This window comes from Sarcophilus harrisii, chromosome 2, assembly GCF_902635505.1.
Source record: "Sarcophilus harrisii chromosome 2, mSarHar1.11, whole genome shotgun sequence".
In the NCBI taxonomy this organism is placed as follows: Eukaryota; Metazoa; Chordata; class Mammalia; order Dasyuromorphia; family Dasyuridae; genus Sarcophilus; species Sarcophilus harrisii.
Window position 1 is genome coordinate 548,256,427 of NC_045427.1, and position 13,763 is coordinate 548,270,189.

A 13,763-nucleotide genomic window follows, 5' to 3' on the forward strand; every position below is an offset into this window, starting at 1 on the left:
CTCAACTCCTGATAGAGAGATAAATGATGGGCTGCTGATAGTGAAAGAGACATGGACAATGAAGAAATTTATTTTGTTTGATTATGAACTTTTAAAAAAGTATGTTTTGTCATACAAAAATAATCTATTTTTCCCACTATCCTATTCCATTAAGCCAAAACTCAAAAAAATAGAGTGAAAAATAAAACTCTTATAACCATGACTAGTTCAGAAAAACAAATTCTTACACTGACCACATCTGAAAATTGTATGTCTTCTGCATTTTAATTTCTTCTCTAGGGCAGAAGGTATATAGTATGTTTCTTTTTGAGTCTGCTATACTCATGCTTTATTAGTACATTGACAGAGTTCTAAAGTTTTTAAAAGTTATTTTTCTCTAAAATGTCATTGGATAAATTGTTCTTTCTTGTTCATTTTGCTATGCATCTCTTCATATGGATCTTCACAGTTTCTTATAAAGTTGTCTATTTTATAATTTCTCATAGAATATTAATATTCTATTACAATTCCATGCCACATTTTGTTTAGCCATTTTTCAATAGGAATAAACCCCTTTAGTTTCCAAGTGCTTATTTTTTTTTAATTATTAAAGCTTTTTATTTTCAAAACATATGCAGAGATAACTTTCAACATTCACCCTTGCAAAACTTTGTGGTCCAATTTTTTCCCCTACTCTCTTCCCCCCAGCCTTTTCTCTAGATGGTAAGTAATCTTATATATATTAAACATGTGCAATTCTTCAATACATATTTCCAGAATTATCATGCTATGCAAGAAAAATCAGATCAAAAAGGAAAAAATTGAGAAAGAAAATACAACGCATTCAAACAGCTGTTGTTCACAGTTCTCTGGGTGCAGATGGCTCTTTTCATGACAAGACTATTGGAACTGGTCTGAATCATTTCATTGAAAAGAGCCATCAGAATTGATCATTATATAATCTTGTTGTTGCTGTGTACAATGATCTTTTGGTTCTGCTCACTTTACTTAGCATCAGTTCATATAAGTCTCTCTAGGCTTCTCTGAAATCATCCCGCTGATGAGTAATATTCCATAATATTCATGTATCATAGCTTATTCAGCCATTCTCCAATTGATGGGCATCCACTCACTTTTCAGTTTCTTGCCATTACAAAAAGGGCTGCCACAAACATTTTTGCACATGTAGATCTTTTTCTTTTTCTTTTTTTAATGATCTTTTTGGGATACAGGCCCAGTAGAGACACTGTTGGATCCAAGGGTATACACAGTTTGATAGATCTTTGGGCATAGTTCCAAATTGTTCTTCCGAATGTTTGGATCATTTCACAACTCTACCAACAATGCATTAGCGTCCCACTTTTCCCATATCCCCTCCAATATTTGTCATTTTTTCCTATTTTTTTTTTTTTTTTGCTGAGGCAATTGGGGTTAAGTGACCCAGGATCCCACACTTAGAAAGTATTAAGTATCTGAGATCAGATTTGAATTCAGGTCTTCCTCATTTCAGGGCTGGTGCTTTATTCACTGTGCCACCTACCTGCCCCCTTTTCCTGTCATCTTAGCCAATCTGAGAGGTGTGTTGTGGTACTTCAGAATTGTCTTAATTTGTATTTCTCTGATCAATAACAATTTGCTTATTTGTTTGAAGTGCTTATTTGTTCAAAGTGCTTTTTTTTTTTAAAGTAAGAAGGAAAGAAAATTAATGCTTGTTAGTTGGGAAAAAAAAGTTAGGAAAAAAGAAAGGATCTGCTTCTAATATAAAGAAAGAATCATATAGACCAAGATATAAGAGGAGATGGAGAAGAAGAAGTCTAAGCAGAACCATGAGCACTGAGGATCCAATACCAAACAGAAATATTGAAAGGGTGATGATTATGAAGAAAAGACTCAAGAGACTCTTGTAGCAGAGAACCTTATGCATGGAAGAGTAGCATGACCTTTCCTTCTCTTCAACTGTGAGGTTTGAGAAATATGTAGGTTCAAGATTGGAACTTAGCAGAGGGGAGTGTTGCTTGACACTTGGGAAAGAGAAAATGTTTTCCTGATAGTTGAATAACTTAGGTATGAGTAGTTTTTTTTTTCTTTGTTTTAAAGAAAACTTGCTTTATAATTGATTAACCTGAATGCTTATGTAAGAGCGGAGATTCTATTTTGGGAGAGCAAAATGAGCCCAAGACTGATATTCTCAGAGTTTCTCAAGGTTTTGAGAGAGACATAAAACAGATATTGATTGATGTCCTTTGGGTTTCTGTAGCTGAGCAATTTGGAAGGCTCAACTTTCCCTCCAAATTATGCCAGGTCATATAAGAATCCAGTGCTTAATTGACACATAGATTACAAATAGGATACCAAATAGAATATAATTATATGGCACAGACATAAGAAAAATGTTCTCAAAGAAGAGAATAAGCATTTATGAAGCATCTGCTATATGCCAGGTATTGTGTTATGCACTTTACAAATACTTGATTCTTATAGTAAACCTGTGAGATAGATGTGATTATTATCTTCATCTTACTATTGAAAAAACTAAGGCACATAAAGATTAAGTGATTGCCAGGGTCTAGCAGATATTAAGTATCTGAAATAAAATTTGAACTCAGGTCATTCTGCCTCCTGGGCTGGGGCACTGTCCACTTTACCACCTTGCTGCTTAAGAAGTGATATCTGTTTAAGGGTAAGAGTTTCACAGGCTGGGAGTTTGAACTTTATTCCACATTAATGAAAATTTCTTATAAGAGTGAATTTAGAAAAGCCGCTGGCAGGAAAAATAGGAAGTTGGTTTTGGAGCAAAGCAAAGTCCTGTTTCTGTTACATATTAGCTATGTGATCTTAGCCAAAATCAATTGTTTTTTCATTGCCCAGACAATTAAAACTAGAAGTTGTAGAACAGATGCTGATCTACATTGTAGTTCTGTTGCTGGGAACTTTCTATACTGAAGGAAATATAAATCTAGTTTGAAAAGAAAACAAGCAAACAAGGGAGAGTCAGTGAAGATTATTTTTAAGGAGTAGAGTGATGTGTTAAGAGCTTTTGAGAAAAATTATTATGGTATAATTAGGCCTATGTTCCTAAAAAAATTCAAAAAGAAGAAAATGACCCATATGTAAGAAAATATTTATAGTGCCTCTTTATTTAATGAAGACGGTACCTATCGATTGGGGAAGGACTGAATGAATTATAGCATAGAAATATAATGAATTGCTATGTTCCATAAGGAATGGACAGGACATAAGGATGGAAAGGACAGCTTTATACAAACCTGGAAAGACTTGTATGAACTGATTCAGAGTGAATCCTGTCACTTACCTACTTAAGATGATAAGTTTAGTTTATTTTCAGTTGTATTATGCTATTAATATAGTTTCTGCCCAACTGATTGCAAGTGACTTGCATTTATTTGCAATTTATTTTTGTTATTATCATTGTGTTTAGTCAAGTGACTAGGCAGATACTATGCATTTAATATATATATTCCAGAATTGAGAACCTTCCTTTTTTAGGGAAACTTCACAGTTTAACAATTACATGTTTTTCTTAATGTTTTAAAAGGCAAAACTTGAAACAATCTTTGTAGATGATACCTAGTCAATTAATAAACATTTATTAATCACTTCCTCTGTGTCAGGAACTGTGCTAAATGCTGGGGATACAGAGAAAGGTTAAAAGGCAGTCCCTACTCTGAAGGAGTCTCAGAGTCATATAAGCAACCTTCCACAATTTATATCTAGGATAAACAGGAAATAATCAACAGAGGGATGGCATTAATATTATTAAGGAAGATTTGGAAAAGATTCTTGCAGAAAGTGGAATTTTAACTGGGACTTGAAGGAAACCAAGGAAGTCAGGAGGCAGAGATAGGGAAAGAGAATATTCTAAACATGGGGGACAGCCAATGAAAATGCCCAGAGTTTAAAGATGAGATTTTTGTTTAAGGAACTACAAAGAAGCTAGTGTTACTAAATAGCTGAGTATTTGGTATGTGTATGTGTGTTAGTAAAGTGAAAGAAAATTGGAAAGGTATATTAAGCGGACTTGGTGGAGGATGACATATAAATTATAAAGTACTTTGAATGTCAGAGAATTTTATACTTGATACTTTAGGAATTAGGGAACTCCTGGAGAAATGACGTGGTCAGACCTGAGCTGTAGTAAGATCACTTTATAGCTGATTGGAGGATGAAGATTTAGAAAATAGAGACCAATCATCAGCTTATTGCAATAGTCTAGTTGTGAAGTGAAGGGGGTAGTGATAGTGTCAGAAGACAAGAAGAAGAAGATATATGAAAAATACTGCAAAGATAAAATGAACAAACTGCTGACACATTGGGTGGGGGTGGAGTTAGAGTGAAGGGAGATGCAGGATGACACTTGGGTTGTGAACTTGAGTGACTGGATGTGGTGCCATCAACAATAGGAAAGATAGGAGGAAGCAAATTTTAGGAGGCAGTGAAAGGATGGGGTAGAGAGAAGTGAGAAAAATAAGTTCCATTTTGAACATGTTGAGTTTCAGATGTCTAAAGCTCAATGGATAAGTTGGAGACAGAGGTTAGGGTTGAATAAGTATATTTTAGAATCGTCAGCATAGAGGTGATAACTGAATCCTTGGGAGCTATTGATATTATCATATAAAAGCAGAAGAAAAGTAGGCCCAGGACAGAGCCCTCTGGAACAGTTTAGTGAATATGATCTAGCAGAGATTAAGGAGGAGTGATCAGATAGAGAAATAGGAGAGAATCATGCAAACCTAGAGTGAATCAAGGAAAATCAGTGTCAAAGGTGCAGAAAGGTCAAGAAAAATGAGGTTTGAGAAGACCTTGGATTTGATAATGGAGACATATTTTGGAGAGAGAAGCTTTGGAAGAATGATGAAGTAAGAGAGTTAAGAAAGTGAGAAGAAAAGAAATGGAAAAAACTATTATATTTGACCTTAGGAGTTTTGACACAAAAAAGAAGAGAGATATGGAATGCTTGTTAGCAGGGATCAACTGAGTTTTTTAAAGATGTAGATATTTGAATATTTTGTAGGCAGTAGGGCATTATTCAGTAGACACATAAAAATCTATGATTATTAAAAGTAAGGATAATAGAAGGAGCTACTGGAGAAAATAGGATGGAATGGGATCACTTAGGCCTGTAAAGGAGTTTGCCTTAATATGAAAGAACACCTCATCATCTGAGACTGAGAATGAAGGAAGATGTAGTAGCATATCTGAATGATAAAAGATAAAAAAAAGAGGAGAGAAACTTTCAGTGCATGTATTTTTTTTTTTTTTTCAGGAAACAATGGAAGCAGTGTTCTCAGCTGAGAACATGGGGTGGAAGGGAAGTCATAGGAGGCTTGAAGAATGAAAAGGCTTGGAAGAGCTGGTTATAGCAAGTGGGATACTAAATTAATTAGGGAAGTGTAAAAAGGTTGCCTTTCAGGAGGACCCAAGTGATATAATGTAACTTAAATTTATAGTGGCTAGTCAGCATGATTACATTATTTTCTCCAGCTTTGTTCAGCACTAAGTGTGCAAGAAGAGAGGAGGTACAGTGGATAGAACACCAGGCCCAGGAAGATCTGAGTTCAAATCTGGCCTCAGATATTTATTAGCTGTGTGAACTTGGGCAAGTCACTTAATCATGTTTGCCTTAATTTCTTCATCTACAATATGAGCTATAGAGAAAGAAATGGCAAACTAACCTAGTATCTTTGCCAGGAAAACTCTAAATGGGGTCCTGAGTTGGACACAACTGAAATAACTCAACAAAAATTGTTCAAGAGACATAATAATGGCGGGACTCACCTAAAACTAATGTTTGGCAGGGAATGATTAAGGACAAGGGACCAAGGAGCTTGAGAAAAGGAAAGTGTTGTGTTGAATTGGTTCACCAAGGGTTAAAATGGGAAAAAGAGGGGGAATTTAGCTATTACAGGGGTAATAGCCTGGGAAAGAACTGAAATGTTGAAGAATTGGAAGTCAATGTGTAGATGAAGAACAGGGTTTGAATCTTCAAGAAAGAGGGAGAGATGGAATGACAAGAAATTGTGATTAGTCAAGGAAATTTCATAGTTCATGAACATGGAAGTGGTCCATTTGTGGGTGATGGAAAGATCAAGAATATGACCATCTTTGTGTGTGACTAAAGTATGATAGAGGAGTAGGTCATGTCAAATCAGCAAGTGGAAGAACTACGAGGTTAGTGTTTGAGGAAACATTGACATATTTAAGAACCCTAGAATGATAATAGGAGTTGAGGAGAAGAGAAAAACTGGGTATATCCATGACTGAAAATCAAACTAGGAGGCTAAAGGAAAAAAGCAGGAAGTACATTCTTGCAGCTTCCTTCTTTGCTCAATACCCATGGAACCCACATCCAGCTTAGTGCTTTATCAGCATACAGGAGAGGGAGATTCTAACAGATTAAAAAATAAAGTAATACAGTTAAGTTGTATTCATGTTTGGGTTCTTTAAAAATTTTCCCCTTTCATCTCTGATGTTACATAGTCCAGAACTGTCAGAGTTCCAAGAAAATAGAGTGGTAGGGTCTCTGTAATGTTCTAGGATTGGTTTGGGATTAGGCCTTTGCCTAGTGATTTACAGAACATTTTGAATTTTGGGGGAGAAATGGAAGCAATAGTAACTGAAATCAGAGCTAGGAATGGTAATAATCAAAACCCTCTCTTCTCCATTCCTAAACCCCATCATTAGTGATATTACAGAAGATGTTGCCAAGATCTGGATGCTGGTACATAATGGAAATTGGCAGTACATAATGGAAATTGGCAGTACATAATGGGTAGGGGATTTCTAATGCTTTCTACCCAAACTCTTCTTGCTGTAGCTTCTTAGTAAGTACTGTGCTTAGTCTTATATAAATGTAGACCAAAAATCCAAGTTACTATCTCATTAAGACTGTTTTTATCCAAACTGTAACCTCATGATTCATTTCAGTAATGTTTAGAAGTCTTTCAGGGCACAAAACATCTGTTCTGAATTACATAAGAGTTTTTGATGATAGTTATTTCAAATGCTGGTATATAAAATGTCTTTAACAAATACAACTTATAGAAAAAGACCAGAATGAATGAAACAAATTGTGAAACAAGTATCTTTATTCAGTTTATTTATATGCAATAGAATCTCAGTCTCAATAAAATGACATTTTGGCTATGAATTCCCTGGTGCCATTGCTGTGATGCTTAGTAAGGCAAATGAAAATTATGTGGGAAGAATTCTGAAGAACTCCTTATAATGTTTCATTTTATCACATGCATCACCCTTATTTATAAATGAGGAAGTAAGCAGCAAGAGGTTCTAAGGCCTGCTCAAAGGCAAGATGAATCAGTGGTCAGGTTTCCTCAATTTCATCTGAGTCAAATTTTACCTTTGACTCAATTTGACTCTAAACCAAAACGATTTTAAATTTAATGAGTATCTGTTGATCAAATGGACTTATATCAAAATATATTTTTAAAAAATAGCAACTAGTATATGGCAAAAATAGATTTAAAAAATCATATATTGCTTTAAAATACATTTGATTTTTAAAAAAGAGAAACTTGCTGTCGAAAGAATAAAAATTACCTGAGATTGAAATGGTCACCACAGTTTTGTGTGGTTTTCCATGTAAAAAAAAAAGTGGTGCTTTTATTACCTCTTGACACACTTAAATGCTTGTGTCAAAATCCTTGGGGGTAGTTTGCTACCCAGTGACTGTTTTATTGAAAACTTTAATAGGCAAGGCAAGAAAAAGGATGAATTACTCCTTGACTGCAGTGCTTACATAGACATTACATGGATAGAAATGATTTGAAAACTTCCTATTCCACAAAGTTGACTTCCCTAAGAGCCTTTTCTCAGAAGGTTAAGAGACTTCATAGCTACCAACTAAATAGGTCTTCAGTCAACTTAAAACTCAGGGTTCATTCACTTAGGATATGTTCATTCATTTTAAAGATATGTTGTATTTCAGAACACACTCTTTTTTTCCATCTTTGTCCATTCCTATGTATTTCTAGGTCACATTTGTGGGATAGGATAAGATGCACAGTCAGCAAGACCACACATGTTCTTTCCACGCTCAATAAGGAAGTACCTGGAACAATCAGAAGAGAATTGAGAATTAGAGAGGAAGCTTCATATTACTAGGAGATCAAAAGACTAAATTGTATTAAAAGCAATCATTTGATTCTCAAAAGAGGGATGTGTCTTAAAAAAGGAAAAAAAATCATGGAAAAAGAGATAACAGCATAAAACATCTGTTTGGAACAAGCAATGATTCCTGTAGATACTGGTGATGACTAATGAAAAGCAGAGGGGACCATAAAGTACTGGGTCCCTGGGATGTAGTGCTAGGTTAAGAATTCCTAATCTTTGTGGAAATTCTTACTTTTCTTAAAAAAAAGGATCACAAAATTTTCAGAACAAAATATATTTTAACAGACCTTCCTCCTGCTCTCTACTAAATCATGTAAAAGTTAAGAAAAATGGGAGATATCCTAAAATCAAAGTATAGAATGTCACAAGTCTATATATTTTCAGGCTCCAATATTCATATGTATGTAAAATTTATTTTGATTTCCTATATGACTAGAAAACTATTGAGCCCTAAGTTCTAGTGTGGCCTATCTATCAGAGAGCTTAGTTTAAATCTTTCTGTTTTTTTAAAATGAGGAACTCTTTGACTGCAAATCACAGATCTTTGGTTTTAGGAAAGTTCTTTAAATAAATATTCTTTAACCAAAGTCACTTGGGTAGATAAATGACAGTCTCTTTCAGAGTTAGAATACAGTTATATGTACAGATAGGCTGAATGCTCATGCCAGGGGAAGGAATTTGCAAGAGTTCATAAACACACAGAATCAAATGTACAAATGCTGCACAAGGGAAGATTATGGCATCTTAAAACTGTGGTGGAGGAGGTAGGCAAGAAGGGGAGGGGATGTCAAAACAGGGAAACTATCTATAGTTGAAATATATATCATCTATGCTGCCCTTCTTTAGAAGAATATAGCTAACTTTGGTGAATAGGTGTCTGAAAAAGGCTTTGAGTTCCTTATAAAAATAAATTTAAATTTAGTTCTGAAATGGAAAGTTATTCAAGAAAAATCTTTCAGAAAGTGAGCGACACAGTGGACAAAGCATTTGCCATGGCATCACCAGCACCTGAGTTCAAATGTGATCTCACTTGACACTTATTAGCTGTGTGATCATGGGTAATCTGACTGCCTGGCAAAAAAAACAAACAAAAAAAAACTCCCCCAAAGTACCAGAAAGTTACAAATGAAATTCAATCCTTGACTAGGAAACAAAATCACATACTTCCCTATGTATATTTGGAAAACTATAAATTTATAGCAGTTTAATAAAAAAGGAAAAAGCTTTCTATTATGATCCTAATAAATAATTAGCTAAATTAGCAGTGCTACAGGAGGCAGTTCTCAGTGAAAAAAGGATTAGGATTCAGAAAATGTTTTTGAGTTTCATTTCCACAGCCATAAAACAGCCATAGTACTATTCACTTTGCTTATCTCCCAAATGTTATTATAAAATGACAGATGGGAAACCTCTGTGAAAAATTAAAGGTATTATATGCGCATCACCAATAATAAACTCATTTTTTTGTTTGTTTGAGACCTGTAACTGAGAACCTTTATGATATACACTTTTTTCCTTTTTCCCTTCCTGCTTTTAGTGTTTTTATTTTATTTTCCAAAATAATGCACTTTTAAAAAATGACTCTTTCCTTATTGATTCAAAGATAATTCATCTTTATTCATCAATAACAGACATTGATGGGATGGATTTGCAACTCCTATCTCTCCACCCCTATGGAAAGTATTTAGGACATCTGATTCAAAGTTATTTATGGTGTTTGGCAGTGTAACAGGCAAAAAACAAATGGTTTATTTGGGGATTGAATCTGTGATGATGGCCTTTCTTGTCCTAAGTACTAAAGGAGCTAATTGTATATAGGCACCAGGAACTGGTAGGAGCCTGAACATTTTTAATTAATTATAATTTAGTTAAATGATCTGGAGTTCCTTACCCATTGTTTCCCCAGGATGTGCCCCAAGAATTTTTTACAATCCAGTAAGGTATTCCATTTTCTTTTCCATATCCAACTGCAAGCACTGCATGATTGACTTTATCTGGACTTTTAGAACACTTGGGGCTGAAAAATAAATCAAAGATAAAAAGTACATAAAAGTTAGAGCTACTCATTTTTACTATTACTATCATATTAAAAGTCTTCAAGAATCTTTGGGAGTTCGCTATTCAAAAGGAACCTTGGGTTGAAGTGAATTCAATGCAATGAACTTTCATTTAGTGATTTCCATATTCATACACTGTTAAGTATACATATACTTAATATATGAATATACACTTTTAAGCATTGGGGACATAAAGAAAAAAAATAATGCTTGTCCTCAAGGAACTTATATTCTGCCATCAAGAATCCTGCTTATGGGATTCATGTTTACTTAATTACCCAGCTTATGAAGTCATCTTTATTCTTAAAGATGATTACAAGTATAGTGGAATTCCTAGAATTTAGAACTTGTTCACTGGTTTCCTTTCCTATCCTTAGGTTCCTTTTATGAGAGTATAGAGTTTGTCAAGTGAACTGGTAATGTGGTCACAGAATTCTCATTGCTATTTTGTATTTTTGGAGTTCTAAGTATTATTTCTGCCTCAGGTCCTGCAAAAAAAAAAAAAAAAAAAAAAAAAAAAAAAAAAAAAAAAAGGTAGTATGTTTAGCCTACTCTTAGGGATTCATAACAAAATATGACTTGAAAATGATTACTGAAAACTACTATTAGGTAATTTTTTTCCTTGTTCTTTTATGTGATGAAAAACTCACTTGGAATATATGCCTTTATGGTAGCTCAGAAAGTCATCAGTCACTTCAAAAGCAAAACTGACAGGGTTATGATGGGCCACGGCTTCAGTCATAGCTTCTTCATCATACTGAAAGGAAAAAATATTCTGAATTATACATTTTATTTTGGGCTTTCTCATTCCTTTTCCCCTTTGTTTTTTGCTTAAAAATAATAGACCATTATTAGTTGTACATCCCTGGTAAAAACACAACTGAAAATGAAAACTCCCAAAGTAAAAGGCTAGCCTCTCCCTCATCTTAAAACAAGAGAAAAGAAACACACTAGACACTAGAGGGCATGTGTCTTTTTGCTTTGGTTCCAAGTACTAGTAGTTGAGTTATATAAGCTAAAAATGTAGCTGCTTTAGTTAATGATATACTTTTTTCCCCCAATGATGGGAAAATGTCATTCAATAGAAGTGTGACTCTTATACAAAATCTGTCTTTAGACTACTGAATGTCATAGCTCAGTCTAAAGAGTGTGACCATAAAAGATGGAGTCATCATTTGAGAAATGATATTTTGGATTTTCTCTAATACTAATTGATCAACAAAACTAATGCAGACAAGATTAGAAGGGAAGCAATAAACTGGGAAAATATTTTTACAGTCAAAGGTTCTGATAAAGGCCTCATTTCCAATATATATATAGAATTAACTCTAATTTATAAAAAATCAAGCCATTCTCCAATTGAAAAATGGTCAAAGGATATGAACAGACAATTCTCAGATGAAGAAATTGAAACTATTTCTAGTCATATGAAAAGATGCTCCAAGTCATTATTAATCAGAGAAATGCAAATTAAGACAACTCTAAGATACCACTACACACCTGTCAGATTGGCTAAGATGACAGGAAAAAATAATGATGATTGTTGGAGGGGATGCGGGAAAACTGGGACATTGATGCATTGTTGGTGGAGTTGTGAACGAATCCAACCATTCTGGAGAGTAGTTTGGAACTATGCTCAAAAAGTTATCAAACTGTGCATACCCTTTGATCCAGCAGTGTTACTACTGGGCTTATATCCCAAAGAGATCATAAAGAAGGGAAAGGGACCTGTATGTGCACGAATGTTTGTGGCAGCCCTTTTTGTAGTGGCTAGAAACTGGAAACTGAGTGGATGCTCATCAGTTGGATAATGGCTGAATAAATTGTGGTATATGAAAATTATGGAATATTACTGTTCTGTAAGAAATGACCAACAGGATGATTTCAGAAAGGCCTGGAGAGACTTACACGGACTGATGCTGAGTGAAACGAGCAGAACCAGGAGATCATTATATACTTCAACAGCAATATTATATGATGACCAGTTCTGATGGACCTGGCCATCCTCAGCAAGGAGATCAACCAAATCATTTCCAATGGAGCAGTAATGAACTGAACCAGCTACGCCCAGAGAAAGAACTCTGGGAGATGACTAAAAACCATTACATTGAATTCCCAATCCCTATAGTCATGCCCACTTGCATTTTTGATTTCCTTCACAAGCTAATTGTACAATATTTCAGAGTCTGGTTCTTTTTGTACAGCAAAATAACAGTTTGGTCATGTATACTTATTGTGTATCTAATTTATATATTAATATATTTAACATCTACTGGTCATCCTGCCATCTGGGGGAGGGGGTAGGGGGTAAGAGGTGAAAAATTGGAACAAGAGGTTTGGCAATTGTTAATGCTGTAAAGTTACCCATACATATAACCTGTAAATAAAAAGCTATTAAATAAAAAAACATACTAATTGATCATTGTAACTTGTAGCCATGTTGAAGCTAACCAGAAAAGAGGTGTGACGGAATTAGAATAAAGATGCTGCTTACTATTTCTTTTATTTGAAGAGCTCTGTCTTCCTGTTTCTTTAAAGCTCTTATGAGGTTCATAGGCTTAGACATAACATTTCTGACATTAGATATTACCTACTCCATAGGTTCTTAACTTTTTTGTAGTATGGATCTTTTTGACAATGTGATCAAGTCTATGCACTGTTTCTCAGAATATTGTTTTTAAATGCATAAAAGAAAATACATAGGATTACAAAAGAAATAAACTCATTAATTAAAGGAAATTTTAAAAAATACTGATTTTTTTTTAAAAATTCACAGACACTCTGACATGTTATGGACCCCATACTATTCCAATCCCTTCATTTATAGATAAGGAAACTGAGGAGCAGAGAGATTAAATGAATTCTTTGAGGTTACATGGGTAGCAAACAAGAGTTGAAAAACGATTTTCATGCAGATCATTTGCCACCAAATCCCAAAAAAGCAATAGAAAGCAAAATTAACTGAAAACTGCAATTAATGCATTCCATTTTTACCAATCAACAAAGCTTTTATTAAATATAGTATTTATCCACATGTAACAATGTTTTTTATTATTCTATTGTCTACTTACACCTGGCAAATGATATCTCAGATTTGCCCAGGAGAGCACTGATTTTCCCTAAGCAGATGACTTTTTATACCACTATAATATAGTATTCAGAATTTAGTTTGTATCATCAAAGTTTCCAGGTAAAATGGACATTATAAATAGCCAATCAGAATTAATTTCATCTCCAAAATGGACTTTTTGGATTTATCCATACCAGCTGAGTAATTAATATTTATGCCAGACAGAGGTTGAACCAATAAGGAAATATGGAGTTATACCATATTACAAAGATGTCAGTTGATATGTCATTATAAGAAATACCACTGTCACAAAACGTTTTCATAACAAAAGTATTCAAGAACTATTACATCCTCAATAGAGCAAATTAATAATAATAATAGCTAACATTTATATAGCATTTTAATATTTATAACATAGTATTATAAATATAAGTATTAGTATGATATATAATATAAATCTCACTTGTTTCTTATGATAACCCTGGAAAGCAGAAGTTATTACTATG

At 34.1% G+C, this 13,763-nt stretch overlaps 1 protein-coding gene across 1 annotated transcript in view; it reads right to left on the reverse strand.

Moving 5' to 3' along the window:
* Window positions 1-7,067: 7,067 nt before the first annotated feature.
* The window catches only part of CTSH (cathepsin H), a 45,056-nt gene continuing 38,360 nt past the window's right edge, over window positions 7,068-13,763 (reverse strand). Inside the window, exons 10-12 of the mRNA XM_003755532.4 lie at window positions 10,838-10,944; window positions 10,022-10,147; window positions 7,068-8,068 (exon numbers count right to left, since the gene is read on the reverse strand). Coding sequence (XP_003755580.1) covers window positions 7,993-8,068; window positions 10,022-10,147; window positions 10,838-10,944 — 309 coding nt within the window. The 3' untranslated portion in view covers window positions 7,068-7,992. The remainder of the gene's footprint in view (window positions 8,069-10,021; window positions 10,148-10,837; window positions 10,945-13,763) is intronic.